At 44.8% G+C, this 19,106-nt stretch overlaps 1 protein-coding gene across 1 annotated transcript in view; it reads right to left on the bottom strand.

Annotated features, from left to right (window-relative positions):
- Fkbp5 (FKBP prolyl isomerase 5) overlaps positions 1-19,106 on the bottom strand; it is an 82,349-nt gene that overhangs the window by 19,655 nt on the left and 43,588 nt on the right. Inside the window, exons 4-5 of the mRNA XM_038342232.1 lie at positions 10,463-10,605; positions 9,562-9,676 (exon numbers count right to left, since the gene is read on the bottom strand). Coding sequence (XP_038198160.1) covers positions 9,562-9,676; positions 10,463-10,605 — 258 coding nt within the window. The remainder of the gene's footprint in view (positions 1-9,561; positions 9,677-10,462; positions 10,606-19,106) is intronic.

Genomic DNA, 19,106 nt, shown 5'->3' with positions numbered 1-19,106 from the left:
CATACAGCTATGGCCTATCTCACAGTAAGAAGTAAAGCGAGGGGCAGGGATAGAACTTGGTGGCATAGTACCTGCTTAGCAAGTAGAAAGCCAGGTTCAAGCCCCAGAACCACAATAAATAAATAAATAAATAAATAAATAAATAAATAAATAGAATTTAGACTAATGACGTTACTTTCCGTAAGAGACCTGCTGAGCACAGCACTTGCCCATCTACCACTAACAGCGTATCTAGTGCTCAGATTATCATCCTATTCGCTTACACCTCGACAGATTTGGGGGCAGGGAAGTCTGACATCTACAGTTAGATGACTGCCTTCTTCCGAAAGCCCAGTGCCTTTAGTGGGGAGGAAACGATCAGTACATTTGCTGTGGCTTTGGTCGATCAAGTCTGAATGTGTTTTCAAAACAGGAAACCCAGGCACTCCTGTGAAGGATCCCCGATTATACGTCAGTTTCCTAGACAGATCTGCAGTGCATAATGTGTTTGAAATTATCAAATAATTTCAGACGCTCGCCTTCTGTGCGCAGGAAAGAAGAATGGAGGAAGTAAGGCAGTTAGGAAAGCAAACACAGGCTGGAGAGAGCTCATGCTTAAGAACACTTGCTGCTCTTGCCAACGACCTGGGGCTCAAATCCTAACACCTATACGGAAGCTCGTAACTGTCTGTAACTCTAGTTCCTAGGGATCCAAAGCCCCCTTTTGGCCTCTGTGGGCACTGCATGCATGTGGTACATAAGCTTACATTCAGGCAAACACACACAGACACACACACATCTATAAAGGAAAAAAAAGTATTAATTTATTTATGCACTTGTTTGAGTGTAAGTTGTATGTGTACAGGTATCCACAGAGACCAGAAGAGGGCATCCAATCCCCCGAAGCTGGAGTTATAGGTAATTTTGAGTTGTCCAGCACCTGTGCTGGGAACCACACCACCTCTGGAGGAACAGCAGCTAGCTCAGCAGGTAGAGGTGGCTGTCTCCGCCTGACAAGCTAAGCTCAGCACCTGGGCCTCGGATGGTAGAAGAGAATCAATTCCCACAAGCTATCCTCTCATCTACACATGCATACCCACACACATAATAAATAAATAAAAATGTAATTAAACATCTTAAGTGGCATTCCCACATACACTCCGCCTCAGACATCTATGCACCATCTCCTCGTTACATGAAGTTGGGGATGTCAGAGAAAAAAGCAGGATCAGAGCAGGGCGAGCACAGCCCACGATTCTCCATCTCACTGGCTGGACTAGCTGGGCTCTGAGCACTGCTGTGAGTCATCCACGGCTGCTGACAAGAACTCACCACTAGGACTCTGGGAAGACTCTCGGAGGTGATCTATACAGAGGCACCCAGTTCCTCCGAAGCCCATTTCCGCTGCTCTGTCTCTGGGAGACCTATGGGTACTTTTGACTTTGTATTCCACAGTACAAATACTCACTTAATAAATATTTAATAAGAGCCGTCATGACTCACTCGGGAGCTCAGCCTCTAGAGCTCAGAAGGTCTATTGCTAATCTCATCCAGCATGATTTACAGGAAGTAAATGATCTATGACGTGTCCGAAGTGAACAGAAGTACATACAGGATGCTTCTACTTAGGGCTTTTTTGGTTATGAGAAATAAGCAAGTTAAAAAGAGACAATATTTTCTCTTGACTGAAGGTCTAATGTAACCTGGAAGGGGGTGCTCCAACAAACCCCACAAAGTCAAACCAAACCAAATTACCCAGTGTAGCTGTGCAATCCAGAGTGTAACCACATCAAGTGAGCCCGGTCGCTGCAAACATCATTTCAACCGGAGCTCTGACTTATTGTTCTCTTACTGCCCTAGAGCAATTTTGTTTTGAAGAGCACAGAACACCCTGTTCTGAATGTGGCTGGCACATGAACTCAATGTGCTGACAGCAATTTGTTCTCTGATTAAAACGGGGGAGGGGGGGAAGGAGAGCTCACAGCAGTAACAAAAACTGGAATGCAAGAACCCCCAAACAGTACAGCTTGAATTTCAGGAAGCAGAACCGAGGAGGAGGCTGCTTAACTTTTAAAAAGTGCTGCAAACGCCACAGCTAAGACGTTAGCTCGGTGAGTGTCCGCTTTCCCCTTTCTAATTATAGTAGCTGGTGTCTGATAGCTCGGCACTCCTTCCCAAAACAATGACTGGGTCGCGGGGATCTGAATGGGACTGCTGTAAGGGCATTACTACTAGGAAAGACTGGTCATCTGGCTAAAGAAAACCATGCTATGACGGTCACTCACACTCGGCGAGGCTCTGCTGCCTAGTTCACGAGGAAAGGGCTTCTCTGGATCCGTTTCCTGATAGAGCAGGGTTTCCCAGAGAGCAGATGTGATTAAGCCCCAGGAAGGCAAGCAGAGAGGCACACTGATCACAGGATGTTGTCCCTATCAGGTGTGGTGGTCAGATACCCCTCAGGGTCTCCCTTCCTGCTCTGTGCCAGTCTGCTCTATCCACTGAGAGGCAGACTCCTGCCTGGGGTGGGCATGCGACCTGACTAGATACTGGAAGGGCAGACATTTCCAATCTCACCCCTCTGCCCTCCACAACAGTGCAGAACGTGAGCCAGACCTTGATACTAATCAGTTCCATTCTGTCACCTAACAACCCTGGCTAAGTTGTAACTGTAGGATAAACCAGGCACTCAAAAGCCAAGTGCAGCGGCATCTGGGAGGCAGAGGCAGGAGGGTCACTGCCGTGAGACCAGACAGAGCTACACAGCAAGATGGAGGGCAGCAAGAGCCACCTAGTGGGACAACCACTATCACCAACGACGACAAACGGAAACTCAACTTAAAAAATAAAGTGCTCAGGAGCCTGGTGATATAATTCGGTAGAAAAGTGCCTGATAACTGTCCATAACTTCAGTTTCAGGGGATATGATGCCCACATCTGACCTCCTTAGAGACCAGACATGCATGTGGTACACAGACATGCATGCAGGCAAAAACCACATGTGCATAAAACAATTTTTTAAAAAAGTGTAAAAAAACAAAAAACAAGTTAAATGCTAAATTAAAGCCCTTGAGAACATTCATTTACACACGCCAGGGAGTTCAGGAAATGGTAGATATGGCTGTTTGTTCATATTAGCCGTGTATCGTCCAACACTACATGTTGGGTGGTGGTGGTGCACGCCTTTAATTCCAGCATGGAAAGCAGAGGCAGGAGGATCTCTGCGAGTTTAAGTCCAGCCTGATCTACAGAGCGGGTTCCAGGACAGGCAGAGCTACAAAGAGAAATCCTGTCTCAAAAACAACCAAACAAAACACACAAAAAAACAACCAAACAAAATACACACACACACACAAAAACCCAAACCAAACACACACACAAAAAAAACAACCAAACAAAAAAACTGCACCAAAAAAGAAGGCTGCACCCAACGTCTGCACGGTTGTCCAGCACAAGGAAGACGCCTAGCTGGTTGGGCCAGACCTGCTCCCTGCTCTGTCTCTGTACAGCACAGCACTGAGCACACAGCCCAGGGCCCAAAAGTAAGGATTTACTTAGTGACTAATCTGAAAACAGGGCTTTTAAGGGATGGTGGCACTTTTTACTAATGTATAGGAGTTCTTCTCTCTGGATCTATCAGTCAGCACTCTGATTTTAATAAGCTCCAGGAGGCTGTCAAATCCATCACTGACCCAGAGCTTTTGTTTTGTACAACTCTCCGAAAATGAACGATGCATGGGTGGTTTGTTCTTTTTCTTTTTAGTAAAAACCAAACCAAACCAAAACAAACCTAGACTATTTTCTAATATGATTTCACTCAAAAACCTGGAGATACTGTCTGGAGGGAGGAACAGCGTAACTCTACAACATAAAAAAGAATGCACACTACATTTCAGATCAAGAACACACTGAGCTATCTTGTAAAAACAATGAAATGGCTCCAAGAACCTGTGATTTCCTTCTGTGGTTGTCCTCTGGACACTACTAAATATCTGGAAAGTGTGTGCACAGAACCAGAGCACCCACAGCTATGTCTGACCTCAGCACAAACATCCATGAATCTCCCCCTCCTCCATTTCCACGTTGATCTGTTTTTCCTGCTTCATTTACAAGGAACAAATGGCCTGATGATGACATTTTGACATTATGAGTCCTGGTGCCTTTAACAGATGATCTTCATTCATTCATTCATTCATTCATTCATGCCACATGAAGGCCCCAGAGGTTGGTGTTGAGTGTCTTCCTTAGTGGCTCTCCAACTTTTTTGTTTCCGAGACAGAGTCTTGTATGTAGCCCTGGATGTCTGGGAAACTCACTATGTAGACGAGGCTGGCCTCAAACTCAGAGATCCACCTGTCTCTGTCTCTTACATGCTGGCATGAAAGACATGTGCCACAACCCTAGGGCCCACCTTAGTTTTTAAAATAGGCTCTCTCACAGACCCTGATATGTACTGGTTTGGCTAGAGTGTATGGCCAGTAAGCTCTAAGGTCTTCTCCTCTGTTCTACCATCTCCAGTGTAGGTGTTGTGTGGGTGCACACATGTGCAGATGCCCAAAGAGGCCCCTTCAACTGGGGTCACAGGGGGTTGTGAATACCCAACCTGGCTCCAGTCTGCCAGGGAACAGCTAGTGTTCTTTGCTGGGTTAGTGCTTCCCCAATCATTTTTAAGCTGTGCGGGACATCCTTCTAGCATATTATATTAATTCTTAAAGCTGCTTCTTCCTGCCTGTCACTGTCCTGTGGCTGATGGGGTAATGACTTCTTGTAGCCCCATCACTCACATCTCTCTTCCCCGCATCCCGAGATGCTCTTGCCCGTTACCCACATCACCAATGCAGATGTGGAGAAAGACACTGTGCACTTCACCCTGCTGCCCTTCCGGACCTTCAGTTTTAATGAACATCAATTTCCAGGCTTTCTTATCCTCCTTTCCATTTCAGAAGCCTGGGTGGGCGGTTTTGTTTGTTTTTGAGTTCTGAACTGGCTCTTCAACTAAAGATAGTGATCTGCATCTTAGCTACCTTTGTGTTTTCTCCCAGTTTCCCTGACACTTTTTATTCCTGTTGATCAATCCCTGCTGGCTGCACACAGAATCCAGGGAGGTTCAGAGGACCAATGACTGCAGCTACTTGTCACTATTATTCTATGCAGGCAACATGGTGGTCTTTTCCCAAAAGGGGGACCGTGAAGGACACAGGTGCAGATTTCTTTTTTTAAAAAAATATTTATTTATTTACTTATTATGTACACAGTGTTCTGTCTGTGTGTATGCCTGCAGGCCAGAAGAAGGCACCAGACCCCATTACAGATGGTTGTGAGCCACCATGTGGTTGCTGGAAATTGAACTCAGGACCTTTGGAAGAGCAGGCGATGCTCTTAACCTCTGAGCCATCTCTCCAGCCCCAAGATTTCTTAAGTATAGATTAGGCAGCTATCTACACAGGTTGGGGATTCCCTGCCTTCCTGCTGATGTATGGGAAGAGACTGAGCCCTCTAGCACTGTTACTGCTGTGGAGAGCTGCCATGTCCAACACATCTGTCTCAGAAGTGCAAGGACACCTTACGTTCCTGTCCTGCAGTCCAAGACCAACACCTGGAGTCTCCTGGAGGCTAGTCCCTTACTGCAGTCTGGAGCCAGGCCTTAGCTCCTAAGCAGAAGTCACAGTGGCAGATCCTCAGGCAGTTAGTTCAGTACTTGGCTGCAAACTACAGTCACCTGGGAGCTTAAAAAATATTTGCCTCTGCCAGTCTCTTTGAGATTTTTATTTTAATGGGCGGAGCCAAGGCTGAGTTACTACAGTAGAGGCTTGCTGGTGCAGCTGCCCCATACTGCTTTATAGCAATGATGATTGCCCCATAGCCTGTTTTGGCTCCCGTGAACCAGCTGATTGGGAGAGCTTGGAGTTCTGCCCGAGCTTGTTGTGAAGAACGGTATGTACCTCTACAGAGGTCTTCTCAACACCTGCTTTGGGTTGGACTTGCAGAATTCAGTTTCCATCAGTCTAAGTCCATTTACTTTATATATTTCATTTTTTCTTTGTTGTTGCTTTATGTTTTGAGACAGGGTTTCACTGTGTAGCCCTGATTGTTCTGGAACTCACTATGTAGATCAGGCTGGCCTCAAATTCATAGATATCTACTTCTGCCTCCTGAGTGCTGGGATTAAAGATGTGTGACACGTAGCTCTGGCTATCCAGGAACTCACTAGCAGACTAGGCTGACCCTGAATCCACAAGATCCTCCAACCTGGGTTTAAAGGTATGTACTACTAGGAGCTTCTCTTTTTAAAAGTAACTCCCAGCTGGGCAATGGTGGTGCACACCTTTAATCCCAGCACTCAGGAGGCAGAGGCAGGAGGATCTCTGTGAGTTCGAGGCCAGTCTGGTCTACAAGAGCTAGTTCCAGGACAGGCTCCAAAGCTAGAGAAACCCTGACTCGAAAAACAAAACAAAACAAAAACAAACAAACAACTCCCTCCCTCTTTCACCTATCATCCTATTGGGTTAGGAGGTGAGAAGGGACGGGAAAGGAAATTCTCCCACAGCAGGACCCTGAAGATCTCAGTTGGAACTGAACATTTGAAAACACTGTCCACTGTCTGCATCTGAAAGCATAGGCAAAGGAGCCCATCACCAACACTAGCAACCAGAAACCCCAAAGAGAGGGAGCTGGGGCAGAGATGGGAGTGGCAGTGCGGTCACACTGGCAACTGCGTGTGTGTGATGACTGAAGCATCGGTCGTTACAATCACAACAGGCAGAGCACTCAGAACACGGTGACGGACAAGGACAACACTGGATAAACATGACAAGACAGTGATTTTACTTGGTAAGAAAAGGCACAGAAGAACAGAACCTACGACTGATTTATAACAATGAGAATTTTGGTAAGAGTAAAAAGCAGATCTTGAGAAAAAATAAGTTCCACAAACCTACAAAGCAGCAGATTGAGGTGATTTACCAGCGTTCCATCCAGTCAAAAGCAAAGCCTGCGGCTATGCCAAAGATATAGACAGAAGTCACCACTGTTCCTAGAAACAATGTAACCAAGGATGCAGTATAGGAAATGAAAGGAGTCAAGGGTTCCTTTCCATAAATCCAGTTAAAGGAAGCAAAAACGTTCTGTAAATATAGTACAAAGGATAAGAAAAGAACACAGGGTGTAACCCCATGCCTATGTGTACCCTATGTCTGACTACCCCACTGTATCCAGTCCCCGGCCTCCAAAGCCTACGCGTACCCTATGCCCGACAGCCCACTGCACGCGGGACTCTTAGGTATTACCATGTGACAATTCAGAAGTGCTGGGCTGTGTAGTCTAGGACTGCGTGTGTAAACACCATGAGTCTACTGGAAAAAGAAGTTCCAGATGAGCAAACAGAACAAACCTGGGGTGCTGAATGGAGCTGTGCAACTGTGTGTACTTGTGGTTTTCAAGACTAAATGCAGCACTGTGCTGAGACAGCCAACCTGCAGGCATTTCTAATCGTCAAACCCGAGACGATCTGCACACCAAGTAAAAACACCTCACCGCAGGAAACAATAGCCCTAGGTGTATACTGACAAGGGTGAAGAGCCAAATAAACACAGGGAGAGGAAACATATCTTCCTTACAGTAGAATTCCAACTAATAAATGTGAAATGGAAATAAAACTATCATGAATCAAATACCATGGTAATAACCGCTGTATGCGAACTCACTACTGGGTGTGAGGGAGGCTGTAACAGGAGACAGCCCCGACACATGCTAAGGGGACAGAAGAGAAGCAGGGGCTGCTACCCTACCCAGAAATCACCAGGATCCAGGACACCACATACCTCTTGAAGATGAACTCAAAGGGCACAGCATCACCCACACAGTAATTTCCAAACCTCAGTCTACTTACTGCAAACCTAAACTGGGAGATAGTCCATCAAATAGAAAATTGTATTCAAAAGTGTCAGCCATAGGAAATGAAGATAGAAGATTAATTTATTGCGAGGGAATAAAGCCATGAAAGCTAAATGCAAGCCCAGATTCTGAATCTGAGACTGGACTGCAGGACTAGAAAAGAGTTAGTGAGTGGTGGCGCACGCCTTTAATCCCAGCACTCGGGAGGCAGAGGCAGGCGGATCTCTGAGTTCGAGGCCAGCCTGGTCTACAAGAGCTAGTTCCAGGACAGGCTCTAGAAACTACAGGGAAACCCTGTCTCGAAAAACCAAAAAAAAAAAAAAAAAAAAAAAGAGTTAGTGAGGTAGTAGGTGTGGGAGCGAAATTCCTGCTCGTGAAAAATGCCCTGCAGATGCATATGATCTCAGTACCTGGAGAAGAACAGTCTGAAACAGCTTGCGAATTTCCTCTAAATCTAAATTTTTTTCCAAACAAAGTTAAAAATATGATTTCTACGGAACACCCAAAGGTTAGTCTCACCTGCTCCAAGGCCACCTCTACAAGCGGTAGTTCTGTACTGCTGTAATTCGGGAAAATCGTTCTTTTTAATTTAGTTGTCAAAACCCCCCAGTTAAAAACACATTATGAAGCCGGGCGGTGGTGGTGCTTTCCTTTCATCCCAGCACTCGGGAGGCAGAGGCGGGCAGATCAAGTTCAAGGTCAGTCTGGTCTACATAGTGAGCTCCAGGACAGCTAGGGCTACAAACGGAAACCCTGCTTCGAAAAACCAAAATCCAAAAACCAAAAACAAAGAGAGAAAATAAGAAACCTAATTGTTAGACTTGTGTAATGAAATATGAGTCTAAACAGTATGTACATGCTGAAATTAAAAACTCGGTTATTCTAGTTGTTTTAGGTAGACTTTCCTCTGAATGGGCCTTTTCTAAATGTCCCTGTTTAGTGACTTGGTTTCTTCCGGAAGCATGTCTTTCTCACAATTCCCTTTTGAAGACATCAGCTCAGTGCAGAAGGCTTTCATGGACTGCCCAGTGCATGTCAGACACACCACAGATGCTGCAAGTAACAAGCAAAGAAGCAAAACCCTGTCTGAGTTCAGGCAGGTGGGCGAGGCCTGATGTAAGTGGGGCGACCAGTGTGTGGTGTGCTCAGGGAGGGACTCCGTTTCCTAGTCTTCAGAGGAAGATATGAAAATAGCTCCAGGTTGGCTTGGCAACTGGCAAAACAGCACTTGATCCCAGGCCACCCCATACAGAACGAACACAGCTGTCCAACTCTACCGCTCCACTCAGTAGCTCCGCAATCTCGGGCCATTTATATGACATCACTGAAGCAATTTTCCTCTCTTGAGGATAATAAATCTCACCTTCTAAGTTACTGTGAGAAAGACAGAGAAAAATGCCCTCCAGGGATCTAGGGACTGAGAATTATTTGGTAGACAGGACTATTGTATATGTATTTTTGAGTTTATAGATGTTGACTGACGTCTGGAACGCACATTAAATTAGTATTTAACAAATGAAGCTATTAGATAAATGCTGAATCTAGAAATGTTCTTGAGATTTATATTCAACGCACTTATTATAAGCAGCAAACTCTCATAACTGCTGAGCCGTGTTTGCAGCACACAAATTTTCCGGATGACTGCTCTTTGCTCACACCATGGAAGGACTGGCTCCCAAGAGCAGGACTCACCCTCCACCGTCGCCCCTTCATTTGGGTTGGAGTAGCCTTCTCCTTTCCGTTTAATTCTACGGATGATGCCTGAATCTTCAAATAAGTCCTCTCCTTTGAAATCAAGAAGTTCAATCTAGAACAGAAAAGTCAGAGTCAGTTTACCAGTTATTTTATGAGACTCTAAACCCCATCTTTATCTTTATGGCTCAGAGAGAGGAAAGCAGAGAAGGCAAACAATGCACTCTGCACCACTTGGAAACAGCTCCGTGGAATGACAATGTCTAGGACTGCATCCTGTGAGGCTGCAGAGCACAGGCAGACAGGAAATACTAGGATAACTGCCTCGTGGGCAGAAGGCCAGAGCTACAAGGTGCCGTCGACGAACAACTTTGTCTGACTCGGATGCTACCAGTTTCCACGCCTGATTTATGAAGTTTTCATTCTAAAATAGAAAACTTAAGAATCTGGCCTTCAGCTGACTGAAGATGCACTTTCACCTTGCTAGATAACAATCAAGTTTTACCAATTATGTGTAACTAACTCAACACAGGCTGAACAATACCCTAGCACTTACTGCTCCTGAAGATTAGCGGACAGTCGTGAGCCTTCACAACTTACCATTTTAACGTGTATCACCACCATTCCGACCTGTCAGTTTTGACTATGTCTTACTTCCCCTGCTGACCAGATCTTGTATTTCTAAATCTGCATCTTTTGTTTGTTTGGACATGCCCACTTAGTGCCAGAGACACGTCTAAGAAAGCACAGGCAAATCCCCTGGGTGTGGGGGAAACAATTCAAGAAGCCAAGGTCGAAAATAAATAAGCCGGGGCGGGTTCTCAGCGCAAACTCGGCTCCTCTCCCACTGCTGCAGACAGCTCAGCACATGCTGGCAAGGCAGGCGACGACACACACTTGCCTCGAAAAAGAGAGTCGCATTCGGGGGAATTTTCGGGAGGCTGCCCGCAGAGCCATAGGCGTATTCTGGTTTACACACTAAGTGGCAGACCTCTCCTTTCTTCATGGAAGACACGCCAATGTCCCAGGCTTTGATAACCTGGCCTAAGAGAAAGCAAGAAAACAGGTTGCTTCAAACAAAGGTCAAATCTGTCAAATCACAAGAACTATAAAATCTGGATGTTTGCTTCCCTGCTGGTTCCAGAACCTAGGCTTTACTGCTTGAATGCAGGACTGCAGCAGGCTACCTGTGCGCTGTCAGTATTTACAAGCTCTTGTTCGGGTGTTTGCTTTGGATTTTGGTTTCAAGACAGGGTTGCTCTGCATAGGCCTGGCTGTCCTAAAACTCACAGAGACCTGCCTGCCTCTACTTCCCCAGCGCTGAGTCACGATATCTGGGTAGTGTCTTTCTTTGAGTCAGTCTCATATAGTGCAGCACAAGCTAGCCCAGAACTCCCAGTTCTCCTGTTGACTGCCTGTCTCGAGGATGCTGGGATGAGAGACATGCGCTCAGGCAACACGCACAGCTCTTATCATGTGCAGCATTCACTAGGCTTCCTTGTGGGGCCGGAGAGATGGTTTAGTGGTTAGAGCATTGGCTGCTCTTCCACAAGACCCAGGTTCAATTCCCATCACCCACATGGCAGCATACAAATGTCTGTAACTGCAGTTCCAGGGGAACCGACATCCTCTCAGACATACGTGCAGACAAAACATCAATGCACATAATAAACAAACAATGTCTCATTGTAATCAGTCTCCAACCATTTGGGAAACAACAGAGAATTTAAGCAACAACAAAACACACTTGAGACGATTATAATCAATTAAAACCTTTAACATTTGGGCTAGAGCAATGTCTCGCTTGGCAAACTACTTGTTGACAAGCTTGCTGACCTGATTTTGATTCCTGGGACTCAAGTGTTAAGATGAATGAACTGATTCCGGTAAGACTGCTCTCTGACCTACACACACGCACACACACACACAATTGTACTTTAAAAATTAATAAAAACACTTAAGCCTTTAAAGTAGGACAAGTGGAGTGACAGAGAACTGGACCTGGTACATTAGGATCAAGGGGAACCTGTATGTACGAAAGCAGGTAGAGAAAAAGCATTTGCTATTGCTATTCCAGACTTCAGTTTAACATTCAACTCTGAACTTCTTATTTAACAACTTCATCTTCTTTCTTTATTCCCAGAGGGAGGACACACATTTTAGGATTAAGAGTGCTAGATCCCAACCTCAGGTTTGCCCCTTAGTAGCTTTGAAAACTTATGTAAGTTTAATCTGTTCCCTGACCCTAAAACCTTAAATAACAGCACCCAGAACGTAGCTTTCTGAAGATGAAATAGAAGCATTTAGGCTCACGACACAGTGCCGGGTGTACGGTACAGTCTAATAAAGGAAAGCTGCTGCATCACAACCACCGCCACAAACAAATCCCTCTCTCTTGGCTTTTGAGACAGGGTCTTATTACACAGCTCAGGTTGGCCTCAGCTTCTAAGCGCTGGGTCACAGCAATGACACTCTCCTTATCTATCCCACTCCTTATGTGTGTGCACATGAAGTCATGAAAACTGGTAGGAAATAGTGCTCTTCCTTCACCATGGGTGCTGGGCTCTAACTCGGACCATGAGGCTCTGAAGCATGCACCATCTCACCAGTCTCCTCATTTCTATATTTATTATGGTTTTTTTTTTTTTTTTGGAGACAGGATTTCCGTATAGTCATGGCTGTACTAGAACAAGGCTAGCTTCGAATTCAAAGATCTGCCTGTCTCCACCTCCCCAGTACTGGCATTACAGTCATGTGCCACCTCCCACCTCCTTTTTTTTTCGAGAAAGGGTTTCTCTGCAGCTTTAGAGCCTGTTCTGCTCTTGTAGACCAGGCTGGCCTCAAACTCACAGAGATCCGCCTGCCTCTGCCTCCCGAGTGCTGGGATTAAAGGCGTGCGCCACCACCGCCCTGCCCACCTCATTCTTAATAGCTATACAGTACTACAATCTCCTATTGAGAAATGTATTGCCAACAATCTTGTAATGAGGATATATGTTTAGATACTTTATGCAAGTATATCTAGCGTGTAAATTCCTAGGTGAAGTTCAATAGTAATAATACCCAAGAGCCTTTACAAAATGGCTATCTCGATGTATCTGTGCACCCACTCAGTTCTGAGAGTGGCCTGGAGTGGGAGGGATTGAAAGCCTGGGACTGAGGCTGCTTTTCTGACACTGACACTCTTCAAACACTGTTTCCACTGCTGACACCTTTAGAACAGCAACAGAACAAATATCCACAATCCTAATAATCTGAGAACAGACACCTCACACGGATCCATATCTCCAGATCCCATGGGGCAAACGTGTGTTTATCGTTGGGTGCACTACTGTGTGTCTGCTGAAGACAAGGGGCCCGCTAGGGACAACAATGTGAAAGCACACGCCTCCTCCTCTCTTCTAGGAACTCTGCAGTGCACTAGGTATCACTACAAGATACTTGAGTTGTCACTGCTGTCGTGCACCCAAGGCTGTCTTCCAACTCCTTAGTCACCAGGTTCAGCCCTGAATTCTCTCGGTCCTGCCCCCGCCTCCCCAGTGCTGGAACTGCAGGTGTGCACACCACACCACTTCCCCAACCTGGCTTCTGAAAAGCAATATCAAGAAAACCTCTGAAATCCTGGCAACCCAGGGAACTGTCGATGCCCTTTAAATTAAAGACATAATATCTTTGCTTGTGTATGAATTGTTACATGCCTAGTCTTAAAACTGGGAGGGTTTGCTCTTTGGCTCTGCAGTCTTCTCAACATAGTTCACATAATAAAAGTTCTTTTCTCAAAGACGTCTGAACACATGACCTTTAGTAAGCACGGCAGCCCATTTTTTGTAATGTGTGTCGTTCCATCGACGACCACTGAGCAGTCCTGACTCTAACTGTTGTAGAGAGGCCGCTTGCTCTTCCTGGCTACCCAGAACCAAAATAATCACACAGAAACTGTATTCATTAAATCACTGCTCGGCCCATTAGCTCTAGTTTCTTACTGGCTAACTCTTAAATTTTAATTTAACCCATTTCTATTAATCTGTGTATCGCCACGTGGCTGTGGCTTATGGGCTAAAGTTCTGGTGTCTGTCTCCAGCAGGGCTACATGGCTTCTCTCTGTCTCCGCCTTCTTCCTTCCAGCATTCAGTTTAGTTTTCCCCACCTGGTGCGGGAGAATTGTCTGTAATCTATCATGTTTTAAATAAAATGCTGATTGGCCAGGTAGAAAGTATAGGCGGGAAAACCAGACAGGAAGTAGAAATGATGTAATAAGAACAGGAGAATTCTTGGAAGGAGAAGTTGATTCCTCCCACTTCTGCCCAGACCACCGAAGCAGCAGGACGTGATCTGCAACCACTAAAAAAGGTACTGAGCCACATGGCTAACATAGATCAGAAAAATGGGTTAATCAAGATGTGAGAGTTAGCAAGTGAGAGGCTAGAGCTAATGGGCCAATCAGCTTTATAACTTATAGAGATCTCTGTGTTAGTTCTTTGGGGCTTGCCAGCTGTAGGGTACTGGGTGGGACAGAAACCCTAACAAACAAGCAGGCCTGGACCCCTCATGTTACGCCCACCTACCTCTATTCTCTGTTCAGGCCCAAGACAGTTTTCTTTATTCAGTAATGGTAATTACATCATATAGAGGGAAATCCCACATCACTGACTCCACATGGCTTTCTTCGTACAGTGAAAGCCTGTAGCTGATACGATCCAGATCGATTGGTATGTTAGTAAACTGTTAAGTGAAGGATCATGCAAACACATACTTACCTCATTTTATAAAACATGGACAACCTAGTAATTGACAGTGTGTTAGTGGCCAAGGCTTCATCTGTGAGTATGGCCATTCTAGGTTATAGTAATGTTACCTTGATGTGGAATGAGATCTGAACAATACAGGCAATCAGAATGTAGGTTCTTCTGGTGAAGTGTTCTGAAGGTGACTTACTTTAACTCTTACCCAACTCTCATTCAAGGATGCTTTTAGAATATCTTGTAACAAACCTTTCTGGAGTATCCTACAAGTTTCTCTTATATCTAGTTTTTCATTATATCTAATGAAACAAGATACTTGGAAAAAGTACACATAGTTAGGATAAAATTAAAAATGTAGTCCTTGGCACCTGCCAGTGCTTGGACACATGCAGTTAGGCCTCTGTGCTGTCAGAGGTTGGCCTGGGGCGCACATCAAGGCCATGTTGTTCTCTCACTGAACATAAACAAGCTTATAAAACACCAACATCAGACGAGGTCACTGTACAACCATCACAAACCCAGACAAAACAAGAACACTTAAAAATTTATCTAAGCTTGGATAAAAAGAAGGTCGCTGAGCATCCTACAAAATACCAAACGCCCCCTCTCCTGGCTGATACGGGTGACTGTTGCAGCTTACATGGGCTGCCCTAGTCCTATCCCCCTCTCCTGGCTGATACGGGTGACTGTTGCAGCTTACATGGGCTGCCCTAGTCCTATTCTGCTCCAGGCAGGAATCTTCCTTCTCAAGAAGAGGATCACCCCGCATCCTAACTGTCCTGCTTGTTCAGAACTCCCCCATAGCCTACTGACGTCCTTTCTACATGCACCCTCCGATCTCCATGGAGCTCACTCTGTACATTCTCTCTGGGAAGGACGGAGCCCAGACTGTTCACGTGCAGGGTGCTCCTGTAGTCTGTGACTGGAGAGGACCAATGTCCGGGTCCCCGCCCTGCTCAGCAGGACCCAGTCGTATCGCTCAGGGTATCTGCAAACGACTAGACCAAAATCTAGTCTGGACCTAGTTAAGCACGGCTGACCACATTCCCCTGGGTGCAGTTCATAGGAGAACCACTGGGCCAGACAGATGAACATTTCAAAGACTCTTCATCTTTAGGGTCTTTAGCTTGCAGATAGACTATGCCAAACATAAGCTGGGTGGCGGGGGCACACACCTTTAATCCCAGCACTTGAGAGGCAAAGGCAGGCAGATCTCTTTGAGTTTGAGGCCAGCCTGGTCTACAAGAGCTAGTTCCAAGACAGGCTCCAAAGCTAGAGAGAAACTGTCTTGAAAAACTAATAATAATAATAACAATAATGCTCTAGAAAATGTATTTTTATATTTGATATGGACCTCAGTTTTACTACCTCAAATACAATGAATCAATTCTAGGAGTTCTATTTCACTTGCAACAAAATATCAAATACTATATATTTGTATCTCTTATACCTACATAGACACTGGCAACTTGAGTTTAAAGACAGGGGCCGACAAATAGCTCAGTGTATCTAGTATGAGGCTCTGAGTTACAGCCTTAGCACCATTTAAAAGCCAGGCCTTGTGATGTGTGCTACCAACCCCAGTACTGGGAGACAGAGACAAGATCCCAAGTCTCACAGGACGGCCAGTGTAACTGAATGGGTAAGCCCTAGGTCCCAATGACCTAACTCAAAAGCAATATGGACGGCTCCCAAGGCTGACATCTGATCTCTACACACATGCACACAAATGAGAACATAACACACATCTGCACAATACACAAGTAAATAAAATGCACACCAAACCCCAGGATAAAAGCAATGCACTATATTTTTTCCTTCTTCTGTACTGTTGTGTGTGTGTGTGTGTGTGTGTGTGTGTGTGTATTCTGGTTAAAAACCCATGTGAGTCAGGTGGTGGTGGAGCACATCTTTGATCCAGCACTTGGGAGCAGTGACAGGCCAGCCTGGTCTACAAAGTGCTCTTCAGGAAAGCCATAGCTCTACTGAGAAAACAGCGTCTCGAGAAAACAAAATCCTATATACTTTAAACAACACATTAAAGTTTACTCACCTGACACTTTCCTTTATAATACAGACTGCTTTATTAAAACTGCCTATTTTAGTGATTCTTACTGCATAACTCTTGCTGACTCCAAACATGTTTAACTGTGGTAAACAGTTATTTAATCTTAAGCATTTTCAGGGTGCACTTGGTGTGACGACACCTACAAGGCTGTGCAACTCAGCTCCAGAATGCTCACATTTTGCCCATATGAAACGTTATACCTGGATTACACACCTCATTTCTCCCTGCCCTCAGTCACCAACAATCACTTTTTCTGTGTTTTGGAATGTGCCACTCTATAAATACTTAATACAAATGGAGTCACAAAGTGACATTTTGTGACCACAGTATTTTATGTAGCATAATGTCTTTGGGGTTTATCACCGGTGTAGTATGTCCCAGACTTTCCTTCTCCTCTAAGACCAAGTCAGGCTGCATTCAACGTCTGCCAGTCACCTGCTGATGACACTTCGAATGCTTGCCTCTTTTGGTCACTAAGGTGCTGTGAAAGTGTATAAATATGAGACCCTTCACACAGTTCTTTTGGATACCTATCCAGAAGCGGACTGCTGCATCATAAGTGAGTCTTTTGTGTTTAAGTTTTTAAAACTATTTTTAATGTTTTATTTACTTATATTTTATGTGCATTGGTGTTTTGCCTACACGCATGTCTTTGTGAGGGCACTGGATCCCCTGGAACTGGAGTTACAGACAGCTGTGAGCTGCCATGTGGGGCTGAGAATTGAACCCAGGTCCTCTAGAAGCGTAGCCAGTTCTTTTAACTGCTGACCCATCTCTCCAGTAGCTTTCTTCTTTTTCTTCTCCTCCTTTTCCTCCTTCTTTCTTCTCTTCCTCTTTTTTTTGTTTTTTTGTTTTTTGGTTTTTTTTTTTGAGACAGGGTTCTGGCTGTTCTGGTACTCACTATGTAGATCAGGTTGGCCTTGAACTTTGAGATTCACTTGCCTCTGCCTCATGAGTGCTGGGATATATCTTTTTATAAAGGCGGCATCATCCTACCTTCCAAGAAAACAGAAAGATTCCTACATCTCCCATATCCTCGTCAATACTCCCTTCCCCCCTTCTCTTAAACAGCATCTGTCCAAATGTGTAAGAATTTCATCGCCCTGTGTTTGGCTGCACTAGTGACAAATGTCCCGCGTCAACTGGACACCTGTATGTCTGCTCTCCTGGCACTAGACTGCCCTCAAACTCCAGAGTGGCCAGATTGCAGGCATGTGCGACCCTAGCCCCACTCCTCCATTTTTAAGACTATTTGTTGTATTGAGCATATTCACTGTGCACCAGAGACCAGCTCCTTCCTAGACGGGCTTCTCTCCATTCTGTAGATCCTTTCAGTTACTGTATCCCGTATTGAAGAGAAAACATTTTTTAAAAAAAAAAAACTTTTGTGTTTATGCTTTTGGTGTTGATATTGTTCCAACATTACTGCCAAATCTAATGACATGAAGCTTTTCTTGTTCTCTTCTGGTAGTATCAGTTTTTGCTTGTAGGCTTTGGTTTTTATTCCACAGTGAGTTAATAATTATATATGATGCATGGTAAGGGTCCAATTCATTCTTTCCTAAAGGCATATTAAAATCTGATCGCATGAAAGTGGTACAGTATCTCATCTTCCTTACAAGCTCGTGCACTCTGAACCACAGGGAAAGCACACACACGAGCTGTCTGCAGAGGAGTAAAGGACCCGTAGAAACAGAAGGAGCATGTGCTGAACCACAAACAGTTCCTGACACTGGGCACACACTCAGTCCTTTCTAGTAAGTGTATTTTACCGGTGTAAAATGTCTTTCAGGCTTAGCAGCATGATATAAAACACACTTCCTTCCAAGCACACATTAACGTCACAGCACCATCAAGCAAGCGCATGCAACTTGCTTCTTCTAAACCCTGGGGAGAGCAGCTGGTGTGTAGCAGGCACAGGGCACATGCTGTGGGCACATGCTCTCCTGGACTGGGCTGTTTCACACCTAAGGTCTGACGAAACTTCAGAAACACTACCCAGGGGCTGAGTCATTGTGTACAAGTGAACAAACACCATACATAACCTCTTTGTACTTCCGTCCCCTCATACATGAACAAAGGAACTTTCGTGCTATCAGATGCTAAACACACTCGCACTTTAAATGCAGGGATACATTTAAAAGCTGTACACTTAGTGATTTCTAACAAGGGAGTAATAGACAATGTTAAGTCTTTCAAACAATAACAATGTTGGGGAAACTGGACATTTAATTTTTCTAACCCCCAAAATGTGACGTGGATAGACAGGAAGCTTTAAGAAAGCACTTGCTTTGTTTTAGTTGGTACTTTACAGTCAAGGAAGAATGCTTCTGAGAAAGAATGAATTTGAATACCACCACCCCAAACAAAATAACAATAAACACACAAGGGAAACTGTCCCCCCTCCTATCCTGTAACACACTTCACAGTGGTAATAACCAGTTCATAGACTGGTTCAGAGTTTCTTTCCCAACATCCCGGGACAAAGAGGCTGGCTAAGCATTGTTTCAGAAGGTTTATGTGCCTACACGGTAAGCAGACTTTCGACATGAGACATCACAATAGTTTTTATTGTGACTGCAGTGAAAACTTTAAAGCCAGCCAGTAATCTTCTGATGCAATAAAAATAATAAACACCTAAGTGTGCACGACATTAGGCAGATCTAGGCAATGACATGCATTATTTTCATCTCAACATTACACCATAGCCTATAGTAATAAAAGAGCTATCTAAT

Source organism: Arvicola amphibius, chromosome 9, assembly GCF_903992535.2.
Source record: "Arvicola amphibius chromosome 9, mArvAmp1.2, whole genome shotgun sequence".
In the NCBI taxonomy this organism is placed as follows: Eukaryota; Metazoa; Chordata; class Mammalia; order Rodentia; family Cricetidae; genus Arvicola; species Arvicola amphibius.
The sequence above is the reverse complement of the archived record's forward strand: the minus strand, read 5'-3'. Positions and strand labels throughout refer to the sequence as shown.